General features: G+C 58.7%; 1 protein-coding gene across 2 annotated transcripts; it reads right to left on the bottom strand.

The window, feature by feature from the left end:
* On the bottom strand, nt 1-23581 carry DLL4 (delta like canonical Notch ligand 4). 2 transcript variants are annotated; one of them, XM_057724947.1, is made up of 12 exons: nt 23023-23581; nt 8827-9027; nt 8446-8715; nt 7890-7947; nt 6843-7106; nt 6371-6431; nt 6154-6284; nt 4454-4623; nt 4066-4285; nt 2213-2915; nt 1613-1721; nt 1-1077 (listed from the first exon to the last, which is right to left on the bottom strand). In XM_057724947.1, the coding sequence occupies exons 2-12, from the start codon at nt 8890-8892 to the stop codon at nt 1072-1074; spliced, it is 2058 nt and encodes a 685-aa protein (XP_057580930.1). In that variant the 5' UTR covers nt 8893-9027; nt 23023-23581; the 3' UTR covers nt 1-1071. The 2 variants fall into 2 exon arrangements, with proteins under 2 accessions (XP_057580930.1, XP_057580929.1); XM_057724946.1 differs by lacking the exon at nt 23023-23581 and having other exon boundaries at nt 8827-10109.
* Between the last annotated feature and the right edge of the window lie 233 nt (nt 23582-23814).

The following is a 23814-nucleotide window of genomic DNA, read 5'->3' as shown; positions in this document are numbered from 1 at the left end:
TCCTGTACACATCTGTTCCATATTATAAATACACATTATATACAAAATAATGTTATAAAATGTAGAAAGGTCAGTGCTTCTGATTCTTAAATTATCGAAATACTAGACTCCAAAATAAACTACAAAAAAAACAAACAAAACAAAAACTCATATTATTGATTTCTGAAGATCGGCTTCAAGGGAAGTCTGGGGGCAGTAGTGGGTGTGGGCAGAGCCCAGGTTCAAGGCCATAGGAATGGGCTTGAGGGAGGAAAGGGCCTAGGTGACACAATAGCAACCAATTTCTCCCTCACCGGAATTTCCATCATCACAGCCCTGAGCTCCCCAGTTAGGCCTGTTGCCCCTGGCTGGGGCAGACCCTCCACCTATCTGCTCACAGGAGCCCAAGGCACCCAGGGTCAGAGGCTGTGGAACCCAGGTAAGGCTTACCAATATCCTTGCCCAGAGAGCCTGGGCCAGGGAGAGGCTGGGATGATGTTAGGAGCAAGGCCCACATGCAGTTGTTGGAGACACGGGGCAGAACGTGCTCCTCCCGCTCTGCTCGGGGCACTCATCTCACCTGCAGGGACACTCCTGCCAAGAACTGCACCAGATGGTTACCCAACCCATAGATGGCCCTGCCCTTACTGGCCTCCTCTCTCCTCTCTGATTTGGACCCAGCTGTTGCCATGGAGCCTGGGCCAAGGCACTTTTGGAAACACAGATGCCAGTGAAGGCCACAGCAGATCCAGGCCCCATGGGGCCACTGCCACTCCCTCTGGAAAATAGGCCAGAGCCCCAAAGGAGCCCTCTGAAGGCCACTGCTGGCAGGGCAGGTCCAAGTGGCACCTCTCCTCTGTTCCCCTGGCTGGCGTGGCTGCCAATCTGATGCCGGACAGACACCCAAAGATGTGGAAGGGTACTGCATCTCTTGGCAAGTTCACAGTCTGTCCAGTTCATGCCATTCCCTCTTCCTCCTGAGAGCAGCACGTTGCATATTAAAAATGTCCCATCCAGGATGCAATGTAAACAATGCAGAAGGAAGGTCCAGCTGCTGGGGCAAAGCTGGGATGTCCTGGGGAGGCTCCTGCCTTATACCTGGGGAACAGGTGGAGAGCAGGAAAGTGGGTTACCCTGGGATACAAGCGCTCCCTCCATGGCTGCCCTGAGCCTCCCTGGGAGAGCCCAGTGGGGCAGATGGGGTGAAGGGGAGGTGGGAAAGCCCTCCCCATCTTCTGCCCCAACACATACACATGCCTGGGAGCCTGTGCCCATGAGGTGGGCCAGTGAAGGAAGCCAGTGAGTAGGGGCAGGAGGGGCACAATGCAACCACCCTCACCCGCCAGCAGCTGGGAAGCAGCGCCTGGGAGTTGGCCAGGTGCCATGGCCGCCCAGCCCAGCACTAACACAGCAGGAAGAGAGCGGGCTGGCTCACCACCACGGCTCCTGTTTCACACCCTCTGTGGCAACGAGGCCAGCAGGGATCCGAGAGCCACTGAACCCAGCCTGCCAAGGAGGGGTTCCAACCCACCCTTCAGGAGCGGCCCCTAGGGTCAAGAGTAACCAGACCACTTTCTCAACCGCTAAAGGCAGGAGGGCACATGCTAGAAGGGAAGGTGAGCCCAGCACTCACCTCCGTGGCAATGACACATTCGTTCCTCTCTTCTGATATCAAACACACAGACTGGTACATGGAGTCCCTGGGGGAGCATATCGCTGATATCCGACACTCTGGCTTTTCACTGAGGGAACACAAGACAGGCCGTGAGGGAGAGACGGGAGAGGGCCGGAGGGAGGTGGGGCGCTAACCTGTGCCCTGGAAAGCCAGAGGGAACTGGCAGCAGTGGCTCTGGGAGAAGACACAGGGACTGGGGGTGCCCAGCGCTGGCCTGGTGGGCAGTTAGCTGCAGGCTTTACGAGAGCCACAGGACCCCACCCTTACCAGAGGGGCTCCGGCCTGGAAGAGGCCAGTTCGCCACAGGAAGCAAGCCATGCTGTGGGAAGATGGGAGTCACAAGTGACACAGTGTGGACACTTGACATTTGTGAATGAATGAATGAGTGAATGGGAAGGAGAGCAGGAATCTCGTTGGAGGATCCTGTCAGTGGCAAGAGCCCCTGCTTGCTTAAAAGCAGTCAAGGGCCTGGTGCCAGCCTCCCACCCGTCCTGGGGGAACACAGGCAGTACCGTGAGGGGGTCCCTGGCCAGTCCTGGGCTTCCGGGTGCTGCTCACCTGTGTATCCTCAATGGTGCCTTCTCCCCTAAGCTCTTGTCACTGTGGGGATACTTCCCGGGCAGGATCCCACGCCCCAGGGGCCCTGGGGCCAGATTATAGTCCAATGTGTGGTTCTGTTGTTTGCCACAGTTGGACTTGTCCAGGCCACAGTCCACTTCCAACTCCTTCTTCTGGTTTGTGTTCTTGAGCTGGGCTGCGGGAATCAGGTTGTCCTTCTGGAAGTCCGACAAGTTGTTCATGGCCTCCCTGCTGCCGTCGTCGGGCCGCCTGAGCCGCAGCTGCCGCACCGCCACTGCCACCATGCACAGTAAAACCAGCACCACTACCAGCCCCACGCCCAGGGACACAGCCACCCAGGGGAAGCTGGGGGCCATGCTCATGGGGAACTCGCAGCGGCTGCCCACAAAGCCATAGGGGCAGTTGCAGACGAAGTTGTCGGGGGGGAGGCCCGTGTAGCAGGTGGCCCCGTTGAAGCAGGGTCCCGAGGCACAGGCATCCATGAGCGTTCGCACCTCACAGCGCCGGCCAGAGAAGCCAGCAGGGCAGGTGCACAGGAACCCGCCTTCCAGGTCGTGGCAAGTGCCGCCGTGCGCACAAGGGCTGCGGGCACAGTCGCTGAGGTGGATTTCACAGTGAGCGCCTGTGAATCCAGGACGGCAGCGGCACATGCGGTTCGGACCTCGGTTCAGGCACTGGCCCCCTGTGGGTACACACGGGCCACGAGTCAGCAATCTCCTGGGAACCCCCCTGGTGCAGAGGGTGCCCCATCCCAGGAACGAGCTCCGAGCTCGGGTCCTTCTGTCTCCAGGAACACAGCCAGCACTTACAGATCCCACTACAGAGAGCTCTGCATGAAGAGACCTGGAGCTGAGGGTGACCCTGGTCCTCTACACCTCAGTGGCCTCCTGTATTAAAAACTACCAGCATCTTACAGGGCGTTATAGAAGAATCGAACAGATATGCTTGGGTTTGAATCTCAGCTGTCTCTCTCTAGCTGGGGATCTGGCACCTGTTGCTTTATTTTATTTCTAAGCCTCGGTTCCTCATTTGTTAAGCTGGAGTAGATGCTATCCCCTCTATAGGAGATCTCTGTAAGATGATGTACGAAGGCAGGAGCACATGCCTTGTGCATAGTAAATGCTCATATACATGTTTTATCATTTCACTTAATCTTCGCAACCACGTGAAAGACAGAGGACAGCTACTATATTTTCCCATGCAGTGATGAAGAAACTGTGGCTCCTGGGAGTTAAAGTGATTAACCAGAGAGCAGATTCCATCTCAGCCCTTCCAATCCCTCTCCAGCTCTTGAGACTTCTCTCCTGCACGATGCTGTCTGCCTGCCTCACAGAGGGTCACCAGAAGACCAACGAGACAAAGATAAGCAACATGTTCGGTGCCCCCTAAAATGCTGAACATTCCAGATGCCTTATGCCGTGCCACGCTCACCACAGCCATGGGGCAAGGTGAGGCCTCCAAGGAGCAAGGCCTCACTGTGCTGGCCTCCTTCAGGGAGGGACACGAGGCCTCCAAGGTCCCTCTCTCTAGCCCAGGACTTCCTGGGAAGCGTCAGAGGCCACCCCAGCCTGGTCAGGACATGGGAATAGGCCCGGAAGTCAGGCAGGGTGCACCCTGCTCCATCTCCAAAGGCCTGCACCCGCTGCTAACCTGCTCCTCTTCCAAAGCCACCCAGATGACCGAGCAAACTCTCCACCATCCAGAGCAGGGGGTCCGTCTCGGGCTGCCCGGAGTGACAGACAAGGCCTCTCTCCTCTCATGACCCTCCCTCACCACAAAGTTCTCTTGGCCACAGGGCCGGTCCACCAGGTTAGCAAGGTAGCAGGACGCACCGTTGGCACACGGGTTGCTGGTACACCTGTCCACTTTCTTCTCGCAGTTGGAGCCAGTGAAGATGGGGGGGCATTCACAGGCATAGCTGGTCCCCTGGTTGCGCTCCTGACAGGAGCCCCCATTGAAGCAGGGAGAGTCGGCACAACTCAAGGTGCTGTGTTCGCAGTGCAGGCCATAGTAGCCCGGGGGACACAGGCAGCGGTAGCCGTCCTCCTGGTCCTGGAAAGAGAGCAGAAAGGGGCCAAAGTCAGACCCTGGGGGAGAGGGATTCCTGACTGGGGGCTAGGCCCCACCTGCCCACAGTGCCCGCCCCACTGGCCACGGGGAGGGGATGCCTGGGCGCCGCGTGGCCAGAACTCTGCCTTCCTGTGCTGGCCTAGGCCTCACCTTACAGCTGCCTCCATTGCGACAGGGGTTGCTGTCACACTCGCTGAGCTCCAGCTCACAGTCCATGCCAGTGTAGCCTGGGCGACAGGTGCAGGTATAGCTCCGCTGCCCGCTGTTGGAGCACGTCGCCCCATTCTTGCACGGGGAATGGTGGGTGCAGTAGTTGAGATCTGCGGAGACAGGAACCAACCAGCTGAGCAGAGCCAAAGAATGGTCCCAACCTCCAGGCTCCTTGGAGTGCAAGTTCACTGCCTATGTTTGGCTCAGAGGCTTCAACTCAAAGTCTTCTGGGTCCCAAAACCCTTCCTCTTTCCCCAGTGAAATCGTGTATATCGAAGCACCCGGAACTGCATCTGAGGAGTGCAATCCATCAAAGTTGAAAAAACACAGTTGGACAACTGCTCACAGGTAAGCTCACAAACACTGCAGCCAGGGGAGAATAAAGGTAAGGAAGAGGAGGAACAGCAAGGCCACATGCTGAGGAGGAAGTGAGAAATGGCTTTGTGGACAAGGGGCGAAGGAGGTAAGCCTGGAAGGGGGGCTACAGTTTTAACAGGTAGAAAGAGTAGAGGGGAGGCGCGAGCCACTGTAAGTGGTTGCCAGGCATTTTTTTAAAAGTGGAATGCGTTATCAGGGTATTTTGAAATATAAGTATTTGTTTTCTTATTTGGGAAGGACAGGGAAGGAGAACCAGACAGAGCAAATACAGGGACTGTAAGGGCTGTGTTTGAATAAGATGAGTATATGACTGTGTCACCTGGGACCAAATGTGGGAAGAGGAAAGAGAGATGCAGGAACCAGGTGTGTGTGTGTGTGTGTGTGTCTGTTGCTTTCTCCCCACTCCAATCCCCCCAAACACACACACACACACACACACACACACACACACACACACACACACGAAGAATACAGGAGCTGAATTCCAAGCCCCTTGTTGCCAACAAGTCAGAGCCCAGGCAAGTCCTTTCTATCCTGGCAAGCGTCCTGCCCACCCTACCCAGGCCTGTGCTGGTGTCTCCATGGCAGCAGCCACCCCATTTGACCCTGAAAATGGGACCTCTGCAGCTGGCTATGAGGATGAAGGAGAAAAGGTCCCCTCCCCCACCACTGGGGCTGGCAGACCCCTGTACAGCCAGAATAATGACCAGCCCCCTGAACACCAGGCAGACAGTGTGGGCTCAGGCAGCTGCCTGGTAAGTGCTACTGGGGAGAACAAGGGAGGCTATTTCTGCCCCACCGAGAAGGCGGTTAGATGTCACTCCGCCCAGAGGCCCAGCTCACCCACAGCCTCGGGGCAGCCAGTGGGCACACCCCACCAGACAGCTGTTTAGGGGAGAGCTGCTCAAACAGCCCTGGCAGGTAAGCAAACACTTAGGGGGTTAATAGGTAACTACAAGGTAGAAAGAGGAACTGAGCCCAGCATCCCTCTCTCTGGCCTTGCTGGAATTTATGAGTGCAAACTTCAGGCTGCCAACTTGTCACTCTCCTGGCTTATCCAGCCACCCTACCTCCCCAGCACCTAAGGAAGAAGGACCCACCATCTCATTCTAAGCCAGTTGTTAAGATCCTTACATGTCCCAAGCTCCCTGAAGGATAATGGGAAAGCCAACTCAGCAGTCATCTAGTAGGAAGGGTCCAGGTGACAGCTCTGGTTCCTACCCCCTGCCACCTCTCCATCCCCTCTCTTTGCCTTGACTCACCTTGGTCACAGAAGAGGCCTCCCCAGCCCTCATCACAAGTGCATTGCCAGGGGGTGCTGCAGGTGCCATGGCGACAGCCATTGTGGGGGATGCATTCGTTGCATAGGCGGCCCTGCCAGCCAGGGCGGCAGCTGTAGAACAAAAGAGAAGCTGAGGGTGAGGTGAGGGCCTGGCCAGGGGACAGCTCCCCCCTCACTGCTTCCTGTCCCCTACTCACATGCACTCAGCTGGCTTGCTGCAGTAGCCATTCTGTTCATGACAGCCAGAAAGACAGATAGCTGAGGAAAGAAAACGGGGCTGGGTGAGGATGGGATGCCAATGACTCTGAAGTCCCACTCTCCCTCTCCTGGCCCTGGGGTGCCCGCAGCTCTCCTGGGCTCACTTCCCACTCCTGGCCTCCCAGAGGAGCCACGGATGTCTTAAAGAGAAATGATAGCACAGGGAAGGAGAATCCAAGCTGGACGGAATGCAATAACAGGGTCTTTGTGGGCTTTAGCGTGATGGGGAGGAGCCCTAAGAAAAAGCAGGACAGAGTCCAAGCCCATCCTAAGCATCCCCAGCTGTTCCTGAGGCCCAGTTAGTGGACCGCCCAGACCTGCTCTCCGAGGGAGGCAGGCCGCCGCTGAGAAGGTGCCGCCATGTTTGTTCCGGGGACCCCCCTCCAAGCAGGTGGGAGCTTGGCTGCTTACGCTGTTCGCAGTACTCCCCAGTCCAGCCGGGCAGGCAGGCCAGGCTGCCGTCTGGCTGGCACACGTAGTGGCCGAAGTGGTCATTGCGCTTCTTGCATAGACGTGAGCAGCTGTCCCCATAGTAGTTGTCACTGCAGATGACCCGGTAAGAGTAGCGCAGCCTTGTGAGAGGGCTGGTCTGCTCATCCAGTAACCAGTTCTGGCCCACAGCTAGGGAGCCCTGGATGGCGATCTTGCTGATGAGCGCGTCTGGCGGCAAGGCCTCTGAAGGGGCAGAGGGCCGGGTCAGGGAAGGGCAGCTAGTCCCCAAGAGTGCCAGCAACTGCTGGATCAAACCAGTTGTCCAGATGACCCCCACCTGCCAACAAGCGCAGGCCAGGGGAACCCAAGGGTCCCACTGCTCAGCTGCTCTGTGTGTGCATGTGCAGAGGGCCTGATACCATTCAAAAAGGGGACAATAGAAGGATGTTAAGATATCCCAATGTTCTGGAGGCAGATATGCCTCCAGGGGAAAGAGGAAAAGAGGTCAAAATGGGGGGGAAAAAAGAAAAAAGAAAAAAAGTTTTCCAGGCCCTTGAGGACTCTGGGAGCAAGGGGTCCTCTGGTGCCCATTCAGGGGTTCTGCCCTCAGAGATGGGTAATGCTTTTCTTTTTCCTTTTCAAAGTGAGAATTGTTGTGCTGCTGAAATATCCTTTTCCTCTGTGTCAGAACAACATCCCAAAGCCATTATTCCCTTTCCAAAGGAGCGGAATTCGCGAAAGGTGTAAAATACAGGAAGGGGCCCGTCAGCGGCGCTGGCAGCTTCGGCCTTTCTCACCGCCGTGCTCCCCGCGTTCCCACGCCAAAAATAACCCGCAGGAAACGCAATTGTGCTCAGAGTCCAGGCAGCAGGCGGAATCCGAGCGTCCAGCGCGGGGCGCAGCTCCCGGCCTCGCTGAGCGTCCTGCCCCCCACCCCTCACCCCGCACTTCCCCGGCCTACCACAGATTAACTCTTTCGGCGCTGCGCCGTGTCGCCCCCCTGTGGCCGCGGAGCGAGCTACTCACCTGGCCTCAGGTCGTCTCCTGGAGCGTGCCAAGCTTCAATGATGAGTGAGAAGGTACCCTGGGAACGCAAAGGAGGGGGCGGGGGAAGACAGAGAGAGAACGAGATGAACAGGGGATGGTGGGGGTGCCTTTCGGCAGCCGGTTTAATTAATCTAATTGCAGGATACAGTTACAGCACCCGGGTCAACATAACGGGGCTGCACTCAGCATCGCGCGCGAGGAGGGAAGGCAAGAGAACCCGGGTAGAAGGAGAGTTGAGGGATGGGAGAATGTACGCGGGGATCTTTCGGAGGTGGAGGACGCGCCGGGGTGGTAGGTGGTGAAAATCGTATCCCAAGAGCTGGGAGAAGATAGGGCGTAGAACTAGGAAGAGAGAGACTGGTGAGAACCTACAGCAGGGTGAGGTCCCAGGAAAGAGTTGGAAAGAAGGATCAGAAGAGAGTGCCCCCCCTTTTTTGGAGGGAACCGAGGCAATCTACGGAAAAGGCTTTGGTCCCAGGGAACCCCCCCCCCCCGGGGCTTTCGTGACCTCCCAGTGCGCCCAAGCTGTGCTCACCGGCCAGGTGAAGTTGAAGGGCAGTTGGAGAGGGTTGCGTCCCCCGCCGCTACTGTCGTCCCCGACGGCGAAGGAGTTGGTACCCAGCACAGGCGTGGAGACGCTGCCAAAGGTGCAGGGCCCGGGCGAGACGACCGCCTGGAAGTGCTTAAGGCAGACGCGGAAGAAGGTCCGGCAGCCGGGTTCGCACGGCCGCCCGCTGGCAAGTACGCCGCGCTCGTTGGCAAACTCCTGCAGCTGCAGCTGGAAGACTCCGGAGCCGGCCGCGCGCTGTTGCACAGGCACCGAGGGAAGGAAGAAGGAGAGCGGTCAGCTCGGTGGACGCCCGGGGCTCAGGCCCAGGGCACGGTGGGAGGGGGCGGCGGGGGCGCGGGGCGTTACCTGCTGCCAAAGTGCCACCAGCAGCAGTAGCGCCCAGCCAGAGGCGCTGCGGGACGCCGCTGCCATTCCCTGGGGCGTCGCTCTCTCCACTCGCCGGCTGTGAACCCTTCCCGCGCGTCCAACTTCCGGAGGGGTCCCTGAAACGCCAGGCTCCGCACGGGGCTTTCCTCCTGCCTCTCCTTCTCGCTAGCTCCGCTCCAACTGCCGCGGTAGGTAATCCAGGTGAGGGCGGCTGGGTGGCGGCCGCGCTGAGGACGTGTCCTCGGGCTAATCCTGGGGCTGTAAGCAGGCTAGCGTCCGGGTACGCTAACGCTGAGGCGGCTTGAGCTGCGGCTCTTGGCCTCGCGTTCCCAGCCTACGCTCAGCGCCGCTACTGAAACCTGCGCTCTCGGGAGCTTTCCTTATATATATCGGCTCCTCTCTTCACCCGCCTGTCACTCAGGCTCGTGGTCACTCTCCCCTCCCCTCGGGCCTCCAGCAGCTACAGCCCCGGAGCCGCCGGGAGGGGGCCTCCGCCCCCGCCTTCCCCCCTCCCAGCCAGCCAGTCAGGCACAGGTCCCCGCCCCTCGGTGCCGCTCTCGGCCCCTGGGTCCCCCAGCTCAGCGCGTGCCGAGGTGACCAGTTCTCCGCAATCGCGGGGTTACAGGCCGAGACCCCGGCCGTGCGAGCGCAGGGGAAGGGCCAGGGGGAGTCCGACAGGAGGTGAGCGCGTGGTTCCCGGATGGTCGTGGGGGCGGAGACACCGGGGAGTCCCCGTGGGCGGTGTGTCCGCAGCGGGCGTTAGTTACCTGCAGCCCTCGAGCAGGTAAAAAGAACTTCAGCTCAGAAAGCGAAACCAGTGCTAAAGGACTCTGATTTCCTGCACCTTCCCAGAGCTTAGGGAGCCCTGGCGTCGTCGGCCCTCAACCGGTGAGCGTATACCCACCACGCCCCCACACCCCCCGCCCTCCCCGGCCACCCCACGCAGCAGGGAAGCCCGAGGATGCATTGACCTCTCTGTGGCCACTCCCGGCTAGGCGAGGAGCCAAGCGTCTAAGACTCGGGGGCTTGGTCCCTCCACCTGGTGGGCATCTCCCTCCGCAGTTGCGGGGGGCGTGTCCAGCGCGTGCCTCCTCCCTTCTGCCTCCCGCCCGGGCTCGGCGCGTGCCAGTCCCCAGGCGCGTGGTACCCGTGCCGGGGGTAGGGGGGCGTGGTGCCCGAGGTAGGAGAAGGGGGCGCGTCCTCAGCTGTATGGTAATAAGGGTCTGGCCCGGCCTTCAGCGCCTCTCCTCACCTGGGTTCAGCTTCAGCTGCAGAGCCCCCCACCCCTCCCCCCACCCCTCCCCCCACCCAACAGCCTCAAGCCCCGGCCCGCGTCCTGTCGCTCCGTTGGGGCAGGGAAGAACTCTCCTGGCTCCAGAGTTGGCTCAAGCCACCAGAGAGTCCAGGTGAGGGGCTGAGGCCGGGCAGACCCGGGTCCTCTCTTCATAGGGCAAAATATAGGGTGGAACTGGAAGCGCGTGGACTCGTTTGAGTTTCGGGCGGCTTCACCCGTCTCGCCTTCTCGGCTGCCCCGGGTGGCCGCACTTCTCGGAGCGGCGGCAGTGCAGCTGCTTTCCCGGAACCGGCGTGATCCCCGGAGGCTTTAGACCGGGGAGGGCCAGCTTCTCCCAGTGCTGGAGGTGCAGAGTAGCGCTCTCCCTCTGCGACGCTGAGGGCGGCGGGGGCCCTGTGCTTCAGCTGTCAACCCGCCCGCACAGCGATGGCTGTCGTCGGGTGATAAGATCGGCGCGGGGGGGTGGGGGGGAGGAGCAGGGACGCGGCGCGGGCCCGGGGGAGTCTTGGGGGAGGGGGCACGGCGCGGAGCCCAACAGCTGCCTAGGCCGAGCATGGTCTGATTTTTTTTTTTTCCACTTGAGGGTCTTTGGTGGAGGATTGGGGGAGAAGGATGAGAAAAAAGAGGTTGGGAGCGTGGGTTGGGGGAGGGGTGAGGTGAGGAGACAGGCTCCGGGGTCCCCCACGCACGGCCACCCCTCCCAGCCACCATCTGGCGCGAGCGGGTTGGCGTGGGGAACCGAAGTGGGGCGGGGGCCGGCAGATGGGCCCAGGCTGCGCTCCAGAGTTAATGTAGGTTATGGACAGGCGGAGTCCCCAGGCCCGAGGGAGGAGGAGCTCGGGGCTTGCCTCCCAGCGATCCTGACAAGTGGGTTCTCCGCCCATACTCCACGGGTCCCTTAGTCCTGCCTAGGGTGCCAAAGAGTGCCCCTCGCTTTCCTCTGAGCTGGCATCCAGCCCTACCTAATTCTGTCCACTTCCACCCCCAAATCCTGGTCTGAGAGTTCCTAAAAAACTTGCTCCTTTTCTGGCTCTGGCTCTTGCCTGACCCTCAAGGGAGACGTCCAGTCCCGCGGGAGATATCTCTCTCAATATTAGTAGATCTGGAACACTCTATCCCTCATACACATCCGGACTAATGTGCCCCAAAGCACTCTGCAAGCAGTCGAGGACCAAAGTATCATCATCCTCAGGTCAAGAATTCTTGCAAGGGGTCCCAGAAATAGAAATCCTCTGACCTGTAGAGGAAAGGGTTAAATTCTCTTCACCATCAAAAAGCATTAATGAAGCACCCATTTGCTACGGGGCGCTGTCCAAGAAGTTCATTTACTCCCCTAGGACTCTAGGACGCAGCCCTTGGCCCTGACTACCCACTAGCGCTCCAATCTGCTGGGGTCCAACTTTGCTCACATTTGCTGAGCAGGAGAGGGTCGCTTTGCAGGCAGGGAATAGAAGTGCGAAGGCCCCACAGCTGGGGCTCCTTCACTTTTCTCGCACTCGGGACTTGTGGTAGGAAAGACCCAACACGTATCCTGGGGGCTCCCAGGAGCAGGAGGCTGAGAGGCGATCAGAGGCCACAAATCACAGTGGGGTTGGACCCGCGCGGACGTCTGCCGACCCTGCCCCTACCTACGCCGACGTTCGGCCACGCCGTGGAGAGGGGGCATGAATGCAAGGCCCCCATCGACCTGGGCTTCCCCAGACTGACTGTGGACCCCCGGAAAGTCCACGGCTCCTCATACCCATGGGCACCCACGACACTGCCCAGCGTCCGGAGGCCTGGCTTCTGGCAAGGACCTCAGCCTCTGCCCCAGGGGCCTTTGGCTTCTGCTGCCCTCTCCCTTTGGCCGCTTCATACAGCCCCTCGGCAAGCAGAACCCGCACCTGGGGCCCGGAGGCACCCAGGTTGTCTTGCAGCCTTGCCCCCAAGCTGACCCCTGGTGATTAGGGTGCGACTGGGACCGAGTAGAGCCTCGGGGCGCCTCCCCCACTTGGTTGCCTACGCGCCCTCCCCAGGGCTGCGGTCACACCTTCCAGGCCTCCAGCGCTGTTTTGCACCCCCACCCCGGGAAAGCATTCTCAGCGGGAAAGAACTACACCCAGGCATGAGCGCGATACGGGCCGAGCCGTAGCGCCCGCCAGGCAGCCCAGGGGCGGGGGAGCTAGCCTGGCTTGGGCGGGGCGCTTAAGCCTTGAGGGGCGCCGCTGCGGTCGCTGCGGAGAAGGGGCCACGTGCAGGGAGCGGCGGCCGGGGAGCTGCACAGAAGGCGGGGAGATTTGCAAACTGTTGCTGCCACATGGCTGCTCCATTCGATCCATTCACATTGAAATGAGGCCGGCGCGTGGCTCATCTGCCGCAGGGCGCTGCCACGCGTCAGCCCGGCCCGCCGCGTGCCAACTGGGGCAGTGGGGCTGGCAGGGCCTGGCAGCCGTGGGGGCGCAGCCCGGGCCCTGAGGCCAGGCGGGGGGGTGGGGTGGGGGGGCGAGCTACCCTAGCCGCTCGGGCGCCGCAGTTTCGCGGACCTTGGCCCTGCCATTGGGAGCGAGCCGACGTGAAAGGACCAGGACCGACGGGTTTCGGAGGGGGGCCAGGATCGATGCCGCCGCTCCCCGCAGATGCGCCCCAGCAGCGCTACTCTCCATCTGCCGCTGCTCGCACCTGCCGGTCAATAAATCGATTTTACAATTTAATGCAGCAGCTTCCCGCCCGCCTGGGACAGATGCCGCCGCAGAACCACCTCCGCCCGCGCCCCTCCCCTCGAGGGGCGCCAGCGGTTAGGGCCGGTTAGGGCCGGGATTCCCGCTCAGCAGGCGGCGCCCCGCGGGGCCTCATTCACCTCTCTCTGGAGTCCCTACAAGGAACTGCCTGCTCTGGGTCTTTCCCGCGGGACAAAGTGGGTTCCCCATAGGACAGGCCTGAGGCCGGTGGAGGAGAGAAGAAGATGATGACTTGGTGGTGGCCTTGAAGACTCATTTGGGGGCTTCACAGCGGAAGCAATGCAGTGGCTGATGGTAAGATGTGAGAGCCCCAGTGAGAAGGAGGAAGGGGTAGCACCTGGGGCACTGGGCGCTGATAGCCACTCGGTTCTCAAGAATCTCCATGACCGCAGCCCAGGAGGGTTAAGGTAGAATGGGGCCTCTCCCCACTCTCTGCTTGAGTCAGGTTAATAAGCATGACATAGACCTGGCTCTTGACACGTCCAAACCATATGGCCTTGGACTTGTAATTTATAGCTCGACACCTCAGTTTTCTCATTTGTGCAATGGGGATAATAATGATAGCCACCTGGGAGGGTGACTGATATGCATTTGCAAATGAGTTCCAGGAGGAGAGAAAGGAAAACGGAAAGCTGAAGGCAAACAGTTATAAAGGATGAGGTAAAGGAGCAGAGGGTAGAAACAAAGAGAGCAAAGCTAGGTGAGGCATGGAAGGGAGATGGACACTGGGAAACCTCCACTGGAAAAGGCCCTGTGAGGGCCTTTTGTGGGAAGAGGATGTGACAAGGTCCTCAACCGGAGGGAGAAGACTGGAGCTTTGAGAATGGATTTGGATAAGAGATGGTTTGGAAGAGCCAATTGCCATGGTCGGATGACCCTCCAGCCAGGGCCAAATGTAGGTCTCAAGCTGGCACCCTTCCTCCTTCGTGGTTGTGTTTCAGAGCAGAGGCATGTTAGAGGAGAAGTGAACTTCTGAACTCCCCTGGCCATTGAGGCTCCTGGCAGCTCAGGTGTCTCAGCCCTCCCCACATCACCAAGAGGGCACACGGACTGGGCTGGGCTGTCTGCTGGCTTCTGGCTCATGACTGATGACCCAGATGTCCCAGGGAAAGGATATCCAAGTGGGTGAGACCATTAAACACGAGTCAGAGTGCCTGCTCTGGCTCCTCATGAGATCAAGAGGGCTTCCCACCTTCTCTCTGCCAGGCTCCCAGGTGCCTGAGGGCCTAGGCTAGCCCCATACTCTGTCTCCTTTATATTCTCAGAAGGCTGGGGCAGATGGTGCCTGGGGCTGGGGCAACTGCTGTGAACTGAGCCCTCTCCTTCTCAATGAGAACAGCTTTGGCCTGAAGAGACAATGGGCCCAAGAGAGAAGCAGCTGAGGGCCCCTGACCTGAGAAGCCTCTTTAAACTGTGTAGGAAGGAAGCACTCCCTAGGCCTCCTGTGTGCTGGTTAGAAGGAAAGAAGGAGAGAGAGGAGGGGCAGGGTAGAGACCTGCTGGCTGGAAGCAAGGGCCTTCATTGGTGGTGACCCGGCAGCTGTCCCCGTTTCACTTGCCAAACCCAGGGGAAGCCTGGAAAGCTAGGGCCAGGAGCCACGCAGCGGGTATTTCCAGCCACAGAGGAGTCCGGGGTTTAGGGCAGCCTCCACGGCAACTTTCCCAGAGCCCCTGGCTTCCCCTTCCCTGGCTCCTTCCTGTCCCCACCCTAGCAAGTGAGGAGGGAGGCCCAGGGGAAGGGAGGGGAGGCCGGGGAGGCCTCTGTGTGAGACCCTCAGGCTGCAGCCTTGCCCTACCTGCCCTGGCCTCCTGCGCTGATCTCTCAGGACAGAGGAGACTCTGGGAGGGCTTACAGGGCTAGAGAGCGGAGGGCACAGGGCAGAAGCATTGCTGAGAGTGATGGGGTCAAAAGAGAACCTTCTGCTGAAGGACAGGGTGGAGTGGGGGAGTGGAGCCTGAGTTGAAAGGAAAGGTTCAGACACCTCCTCGGCCCTCCATCTCACACTGGTTTCTCTACCCCGGGGATTTTCCTCCTCCTTACCCGCCCATCCTCTGCCCTGACTGTGCTAGCCTCCGCTGTCCTCTGCTCTCGTCCCCTCCCCAGCATACAGTTCACCTGTCCCTGAAACCTCTCTTCTCTGTAAACTTTGACAGGTGGGAAGCTCTCCCCAGCCCCACCTGCCTGCTCAGCCCTCACTCCCCTCTCTGGCTCTGGCCGCCCTTTAGCATCCAGGCCCAGCGTTGCACCTGACCCCTCCGTGTCCCTGAGTCCTTGTGTGCACTTCACCTTCCTCCACTGAGCAACAGCTCATCTCCTGGAAGAAACTCTGACCTGTCCTCATTTCTCCACACAACCTCTGATCTCTGATCCCAGCTGCCACCCAGGACTTAAAGCAAGTAAGAGATAGCGGATGGGGTCACACCTCTCCCTCTCTGCAGCCCCAGAACCTGGAAGTGGGGATTACTCAGATGGGCCACGGTCCCCTGCAGCCTCCCTGGAAGGAAGGGTCAGGCCAGAACCAGGAAGTGCTGTGCTTCAAATACTGTCATGCATGGAGAAGGAAACCGGGGACAGGTGCCAGCTCTGTGAACAGCTGCCTGAGCAAGCAGGTTACTGTTCCCTGAGGAAGGCTGAGAAGGAATCTGACTGCCATGGTCAAGTAGGTGATAGGTCTTAAGTAGAGAATGGTGACCGAGTGTCTCCATCTCCCACCACAGTCAGAATGAGAGGAAATGGGCTTCAATTGTGGCAGGAAGGATTTAGGTTAGACATATGGGAGAACTTCCTGTGACAGTGTCTACACTATGTATCCCAGTTGTTAATCCCAGGTTGAACTCTCCTCCTGGAGTTGATGAGAATTGCATGTTGATGCTTGCTAATGAGTAACTTGCCTTGCCTGTGATTAGCAAAGAACCTCCAACCCAGAGCATTCTCCTTATGTCTAGACCATCCCCAAGGAGGAAATCCAGAGAGGCCTGAGAGGCACCAGGACCTGGGCCTCCTCTCAGACCTAAGGGGTTTTTGGACAATGTTAGGCCACTGTGAGTCAATGTCACTTTGCCTCTCCTGCCCCCAAACCTCTGGGCTGCTGCTCTCAGAACAAGTCCTGCGGAGCTGTCCAGCCACGTGAACTCTGCAGTAAAGGGGCAGGCTTAACTTAAGGTCTGGGAGCTCACAGAGAATTTCCAGAGCCATAATGAGTACTCAGGGCCTCCAACACCAGGAGCTTCAGCAACAGCCTCAGCTATCTCTATAAGTTTATAAATAGACAGGCCTCAACCCTGTTTTGTGCCCATTCACTCCACTCTCATGAGCGCTGCTTGGGCGGCGTGAACATTCCCATCGCTGGAGTCGTTCTGCCACTGAGATCCCTGTGTTGCCATGTGGCCGTGACCAACTCCCTCATCTCTTGCTTCCCCTTCTCTCCTAAGAGGCTTGATCTCCTACCCCCATTACCACAACCTTTCTCCAGGTAAGGAGGAAGCTAGGGAGACCTGGGTGGGTCTATCAAACTGCCATCAAAAGAAGAGAATGCAGGCAAAAATGCATTCCATTTGGGGCATGGCTCTGTGCACCCCTATGGTTAGTTTTCCTGGGTCAGGGCCTGTGTGTGTGGTCACACGCATACCCAGAGTTTGGTCCATCAGTCAAATGAGGTCGACCATGTGCCTAGCTCTGGGCTAAGGTCAGTGAGGCCAAAAGGAACATCAGACTCAGCTCCTAATGGGACATGAAGATAAAATCGAGGGTCATGAAAAGGAATGTGATGATCTGCAGAACCAGGGTTCAGAGAGGGATGGTGGCAGGCTTTGTGGGCAGTGGGAGAATGCACTGGACCTGAAAACAGGAGCAGAACTTAGAAAAAGAGGAGAAGGGGTATTCCTGCCAGGGGGAATGAAGAGAGGAAAAGGATCAGGGTGGAAATGAAGTAGGAATACCTGACTTTGTATGTGGAGTGGTTGGACATGATATTAGACAGGTAGGGTATGGAGATCCATCAGACAGATTAATTCGGACTTCATTGATGGGCTTTAGGGAACCCGTGGGTTCTTGAGCCAAGGAGGGTGTTCAGCCACCATCTGGCAGTGGTGTGCAGAGTGCTCTGGAGAAGGGAGATGCAGAGAGAAAGCCAGAGGCAACTAGGAGCCTTCTGCATCTGCAGCTGGTGGCCAGATATACACTGAAGCCTGGGTCCTGTCTTTGAGATGACTGGGCACCTGAGAATGCCAGACCCCTGATGACCTGCTGGGACAGGCCCCACACTTCCCTTACCAGCAGCCTCTCTCTCCTTCTACCGCTGGCTTTCCAGATAGAGCCCTGCAAACTTGACCAGCCTCAGGTCTTCCCTGGCTCCTGTACTGAGAGTGGGGGCCGCTTTGGCCATGTCACTCTCCTACCCATCCCTCCCCCTTTCCTCCTTTTTCCCTCAGAAGCCTGAGGCCCTGCCTGATAGCCTGCCTGGAAGAGGGTGAAGGGTTGGATCAGGCCTGGGTTCATCCAAGCTTAGGCCTGAAACCCACAAAGGAAATCTAGAGGTGTCTCAAGGGAATGAGCTGGGGCCTTTCACCTAGAAACTCAGGGTGAAGTGAGCTCTCAAGGGCACCTAGACCAACCCCATTATTCTATAGCCAAGGGCTTGAATACCTCCAGAGACAGGACCCTTACTCCCTCTCTAGGTCAATCCCTGCTCTTTAGACGGTTCTGGTTACAGAAAGTGCATCCACCTGTTCATCGGAAAATCATGCTGTGGTTAGTGTGGGCTGCTGGCGTGCGAGAGCTCTGTGTGGACCTCGCGGAGGGACTTCTGGACTGGCACCCCCAGAGGGAGGGTCCACCACCCCTCTTGGGCCTGGGGTGGCTTGCTGGGTCCCGTGGGTCCCCCTGCTGCGCCTGCTTGGCGCCCTGGGCTGGGGCAGTTTACGTGGGAGAGGCACCCGTCAATCCCCAGCTCAGCCCCGGGGGTGGGGCAGCTAGGGCGAGGCCAGCCCCGGTGAGCCCTTCCCAGCCTCACCGGGGAGGCCAGGCTAGGGTCAGCCTGTCCAGCCTGTCGCAAGGGCCGGCCCTCCCCAGGCTGAGATCATCGCCCTCCGGCCTCCACAGCAGCCCCCACCCCCAGCTGAGCTCACTGCCCTGGCCCACTGGGGGACATTGTTGTCTCCTGGGCCCCTCCCCCGGGCTCAATGAGCTGTTTGTTGGCATGTCCGGCGCGGGCAAGGGGAGGGCGGGCATGGGGCGCCCGCACACAATGGGGATTCCGTCCATTCTGAGGTGGCTGCGGGAACCAGGCTGGCTTTGTCCCTGGGACCCTCATTCCCACCATTTAGTGGAGCCGGAACTTCAGGCGGAAGGCCCCGTATAAGAACAACAATGTCGTCACCCCGTCTGTGGGGGAGGGTGCTGCAGGCCAGTCCTCCTGGGGCCCGGGGCACCCACAGTTTGGGGCAGCCTGAGAGGACCTGGGACAGGTCCTAGGGCTGAGGCTGCGACTCAAATCTGGAGGAGACTCAGGAGGCAGATGGGCCCCCCCACCTGCCCTGCCAGTCCATCTGCAGCCCCGGCAAGCGTGGAAGGGGGTTCCCTGGCATCGCTAGCTGTTCTCAGCTCCTCCACGTGCAAAGATGAGCCCTAAGGTGCAGAGAGGGCGAGTGTCTCCTGTAAGCCCCGTTTGGATGGTGTGCTGTAGAGGGGCTGAGTTCGGGGCAGCCTGACCCACAGGCCTTTCTGCATGCAGCTTGGCCAAAGGCCTTTGCTCAAAGCTGGGCTCAGGCCCATTTCTGAGCCTCTAGCCCGGCCAGCCTGCCCCTTCGGAAGTGGCGCTGGCCACTCAGACAACAAGTGTTTATTTTCCAGGGTGATGGGGGAACAGGACGTCATGGCGTTTCCCTCCTGCCTGGTGCTGCAGTGGTTCTCACAGTCTGGGCACGGGTGACATCACCAGCTTTTCCTCCTCAGCCCTGGCCTCCTTGCCTCCCTTCCCCCCCACCACACGCTCTGGCCAGGCTACACAGTTCTGAAGCTCCTGCTTCCGGCGAGGGCACTTCTGAGCAGGTCCTCTTGGAGGGAGTGAGGGCGGGCGGGAAGTACTAGACCAGACCCTCTCACTGCCCTTGGCATTCAGGCCAAGCCTAGGGATAGCCCCTCTGTGCTCGCCCTCACCACAGCGCTTGGTGTCCCACCCGGCATGCTCCTAGAGCGATGCTGGCCCTTTAAGGGTCTTGGGAAGCCAGAACAACAGGAAATCCAAACGGCCTCATTAGGCAGCTCCGAGCTCAGCACAGTAATTAGTGCCCTGAAAACAAAACAAGGAAAAGCAGGTGGTGGTGCCCCCCCTCAATCTCGGCTGCCCCCGGCGTGGCCTGTTAGTACCCAAAGCTAGGCAGCTGGGACTGGAGCCCCTCCCTTCTAAGCCCCCTCACCCCAAGCTCCTGAAGCCTGCTGCCTACTGCCCAAGCCAAGGGTTGGAGCCTTAGCTTCTGGGGAGCAGGCACTGGCTTCTCAGCCAACCGTTTCCCCCTGGGGAGGATGAAGCCCCAGGGACATGCACTGGGGCTTCCCCTGTCCTGTAGCCAGGTGGCCACTTGTCCACAGCATCCTCCACCTGTTTGGAAAATGCTGTGATGAAGGCTGGGAGCTGGGATGGTCTCTTCCAGAGATGAAGGGGAGACCCCTGGGAATCCCAGGCCAAGAAGTCACCCTTAGGAGAAGGGAGAAGCCTGCTCTGTGGTCCTGCTTCTCAGGATCTCTGGTGATTCTCCAGGTGAGAAAGACAACTTGGGCAGAGGGACTGGTAACCCACTGGCCCTCTGGACAGACCTTGGGGACCTGCAAGTCCCTCCGTGGGTAAAAACCTGGCCAGGAGCAAAAAAGGACCCTAGTGAGTTCTCTTCATCCAGGCCCCAGGCCCCAGCTCATTCTACCCTCCACTCTCCCCCATTTGACGCAACTGGAACCCTACCTTGTCCCTGGCCCCTGCGATATTTCCTTTTATGTGTACTGCTAGGGGAGGGACACACTGTGTTCCACTTAAGAAACAAATATTCATTCAACAAACATTTCTGGAGTGTTCAAAATACTCCGTGCACTGTGCTGGTGGGGAATTCCAGAGACGGTTTCAAGGAATTCAAATGGTACTACCTTGTGATAACTCATTACAGTCCTTCCCTCTGTCTTGAGAAGGCCTTTGAGAGGAGGGACTGTGGCTCTCTGTGTGTACATACCCCTCTGTAGACGTAGCATGTGAGAGACTGGAACATGCTTATGAACCACCAAAAATGAACCAGGAGAGAAAAAAAAAAAAGAACCAGGAATAGTCTGACTTCCGAGTAAGCCCACGCACGCTCGGTATTTGGCATGACGCAGCGGCAGCACTCTGGCAGGGCCCCCCTATTCCCTTGGGCAAAGTCATAAAGGCTCAGCGCCTAGATCTCCCCGAGGACTCTACGTTTTGTGCAGAGCAAGGGCTAAGGGCACTGTGGGGGAAGAAACCTTGGGTCCTCCTGAGAACAAAGCTGGAGATGACCCTGAGATGTGGGGAGGAGCTGTGCTGGGCTTGCGGGGGCCGCGGGCTGTGGGGGGTGGGGTGGGGATGCTAAGCGGGAGAGCGGGGCAGGTTGAGTGTGGACCGCGGCCAGCCTGTGGCCAGTGAATGGGGCTGTAATTAAGCGGTGGGTAGGTTTCTGGTCACACTCTTGTTGGCTGAGAACAAAGGCCCCAGGCGTCATTGCCCAGGGGGACGGGGAAGGAGCAGAGGGAGGGGGCGGGGTAACCCAGAACCTGCTGTTGGGTTGGGCAGCTGGCCTCCAGCTGGCCAGGGGACTCTGCAGGCACCTCTGGAGGCCGCCGGCTAGGTGGTAAATTCTGAGGGGCTCCCGTGTGACACGGAGGCCAGTGCCGATACTAGAAGTGAAAGGGACCAGCCAGCAAGTGACCAAAGGGTCACAGGTTCACGGAGCGGGGGTTCGCAGCCCTGACTGCCACAAGAATCACCTAAGCAGGGACTGCCCTGGTGGTCCAATGGGTAAGACTCCGTGTTCCCAATGCAGGGGGCCTGGGCTCAATCCCTGGTCAGGGAACTAGATCCCACATGCCACAACTAAGAATTTGCATGCCACAACTAAGAATTTGCATGCCACAACAAAAGATCCCACACGTGGCAACGAAGATCCCGTGTGCTGCAACGAAGACCTGGAGCAGCCAAAATAAGAAAATTAAAAAAAAAAAAAAAAAAAAAGAATCACCTGAGTAGCTCCCTAAAGATTCTGATATAATTGGTCTGGGATGAGGCCTAGGAGGCACTGGTATTTTCCAAAAGCTCCGAAAGTGACCCAGTGTGCAGCCAGAGTCGAGAACTACAGCTCGTTGGGAGTCCAGGGCCCTGCTTTAAATCCTAGGGCCTCACCTGCCCCTCCCCGGAGCCCATAGTGCTCAGAGGCCACACTCACTGGACCAAACAGTGCAGGTGCCCTGGGCCGAGAAGGAAATGGGCAGCAGAGTCCCCTAGGCCTGGGGATGGGGCCTTTGAAGAAGTCCTCCTCTTTTTTTTTTTTTTTTTTAATTAAAAAAAAATTTTTTTTTGGCTGAGTTGGTCTTCGTTGCTGCGTGCAGTCTTCCTCTAGCTGCGGCGAGCGGGGGCCACTCCCCATTGCGAGGCGCGAGCCTCTCGCTGCAGTGGCCCCTCCTGCTGCAGAGCATGGGCTCCAGGTGCACAGGCCTCAGCAGCTGCAGCACTCAGGCTCACAGTTGTGGCTCGCGGGCTCAGAGCCCAGGCTCAGTAGTTGTGGCCCACAGGCTCAGTTGCTCTGTGGCACGTGGGATCTTCCCGGACCAGGGATTGAACCCGTGTCCCCTGTAGTGGCAGGCGGACTCTCAACCACTGCACCACCAGGGAAGTCCCAAGTCCTCCCTTTCCTGAAACCCCCACCCCCAGTGGAAAGTTGCCCAGGGAAGCAGCCGTGGGCAAACCAGGCGAGGAGGCTGGGGGAGGCGTGCTGTGGGGGTGCCCATGGCCTCTCCAGGCCCCCAGGAAGGGACCTTCCTGCCTCACCCCCAACCCCCCAGACGGGGGGACAGCACCCAGGAGGACAGGCTGGGGACTGGGAGGGAAGAGAGGTAGACGCGGAGCACCTGAGCTGATGGGGCCTGACCCCGTTCAGGGACGGGCACCAGTCCTGAATCATTTCCCGGATGTAGCTCAACAGCCCCGACTTCAAGGTTTTGGGGGGGAAATCTTTTTTTCCAAGTTCCTCGATCTGTCATCCCCCTCCCCCGCCGGCCGGATAGGCCTGGACCAGTGTCCTCTCTCAGCTCCCCCTCAGCCTCCCAGCTTGGGCTTCTCCACTGAGCTCCCTGGACATTGTTTCCCGCCTCAGGAAGTCTCTGATGCCCTGCGCTGGATTTTGTTTTCCTTGTTATCGGGACAACTAATATTTTTTCCTGTGCGGAAAAAAAAAGAGATTTTCCCAAGCAGATTACAGCTGTCAGTGAGGGGGAGGGGGCTGGAGGTTGAGTCCTCCCTTCACCCTCCCTCTCTGCCACCCTTACAGGGCTGGGCTTTTGAGTGAAGGAGGAAGCACTGGCCCCCGAGCCAGCCAGGCCAGTTGGAGCCAGTGACAGCTCTGGCCTTGGCAGAAAAGTCAGGCCCCTATCCTCTGCCTGAGGGGCCCCTACTCCCTGCTAAGAGGGCTGATCCATGGGCTGGGCTATATTTCCAAGGGCAGGGAGAGGGTCCTGGGCTGGTCTTCCCTCTAGTGAGGCAGAAAGGGCAGGCACCCCACAGCTGCTGTCTGAATGGCACGTCCCAGGTGCGCACGCACGTGTACGCACACACCACACACACCCACATCCTGGGCCTCTGCATTCTCCCTTGTTAGATGCTCACTTTCTACATCAGGTGCTATGATTCTAGAGACAGGCTGCCTGGCCCTTTGGGGTGGGGAGCTGAAGCTTCACCACCACTGCAGGAACAGGGCCTCACCTAAGATGACCAAGTTTCTTTTAAAGTTCGCTACCACAACAAATAGAAGGGGTTCAGATGCAAGTTACTCTATGGTTTGTGGTTTGCAAATGTATTAAGAGAACTAGCCCACCCTCCGCTCCCCCCCGCCCCCCACACACCCTGTAACCTCATACAAGGTGGATGGTGAGCTCTGAGACAGACCCTCCTACCTTCATCTCTCCGTGTGGTGGGCTCCACAGTGGGCTGTGTGCAGGAGTAAGCAAGGCCATCTGTCTGGGCTTTGGAGGAAATAGGAGAATTTTGATTTAGATTCATTGTTTATATAAAAAAACAAATTGAACTTTAATAATATTTAATACGTGTTTTAACTGTAGTGTATAATCTATACATAAATATTCTTAATCAGAAGAGTTTGGAGACCACCACCCTGGGAGATCAGTGAGGGCTTTATAGCCCATCAGCAGCCTGGTTCAGATTGGGTGCTGGGCGAGGGACGGGAGCTGCGGAGGAGGGGCTGATGAGCCCCGGGTGCAGAGCCCCTTGGGCCCGGTCAGACTCCTGGGCATCACCAGCAGTGTGGACTTTCCGGGCCATCACTAGCCCCTGCGGCCTCCCTTCCCCCTGGCCACCCTCTCAGGCCTGCCTGCGTCCCAGTTGGGTTCTAGGACCTTGGGCTGCCATGCTTCCCACGAGAGAGAGAGAGGTCCTGTGTGATGCTTCCCTCACCTCAGGCTGGCTAACGTGCGGCTGGGGTCCCTGTAGCTGCCCTGTGTGCTGTGTCACCCCCAGGAGAAAAGTCCCTGGCGGGAGGCGGCCCTCTGCCGGGAGGCTGTTTCCTCAACCGGCCAAGGTAAGAAGTGGGGGATTTCCAGCCCTGTCCACGGGGCTGGCTTTGTGCTGGGGGCTCCTCTCCTTTCTCGTGCAGCCCAGGCCTGGGTGAGGACAGAAACTCCAGAGTTAGGCCCGGTTGTAGGCAAAGGGGTGTGGGGGCAGCAGCGTCA

Source organism: Hippopotamus amphibius, chromosome 2 (assembly GCF_030028045.1).
Source record: "Hippopotamus amphibius kiboko isolate mHipAmp2 chromosome 2, mHipAmp2.hap2, whole genome shotgun sequence".
NCBI lineage: Eukaryota > Metazoa > Chordata > Mammalia > Artiodactyla > Hippopotamidae > Hippopotamus > Hippopotamus amphibius.
Note: the sequence above shows the minus strand (reverse complement) of the source record. Positions and strands in the feature narration are given on the sequence as shown.

Bases quoted from the DNA above. Each gene is read 5' to 3' on its own strand.
- DLL4 (XM_057724947.1), bottom strand. From the start codon at position 8,892: ATGGCAGCGGCGTCCCGCAGCGCCTCTGGCTGGGCGCTACTGCTGCTG. The intron at 6,285-6,370 runs GTGAGTAGGGGA...TTTGTTCTACAG, and splicing joins AGCAAGCCAGCTGAGTGCAT to CTGCCGCCCTGGCTGGCAGG. The intron at 4,286-4,453 runs GTGAGGCCTAGG...CTCTCTTTCCAG, and splicing joins GCAATGGAGGCAGCTGTAAG to GACCAGGAGGACGGCTACCG.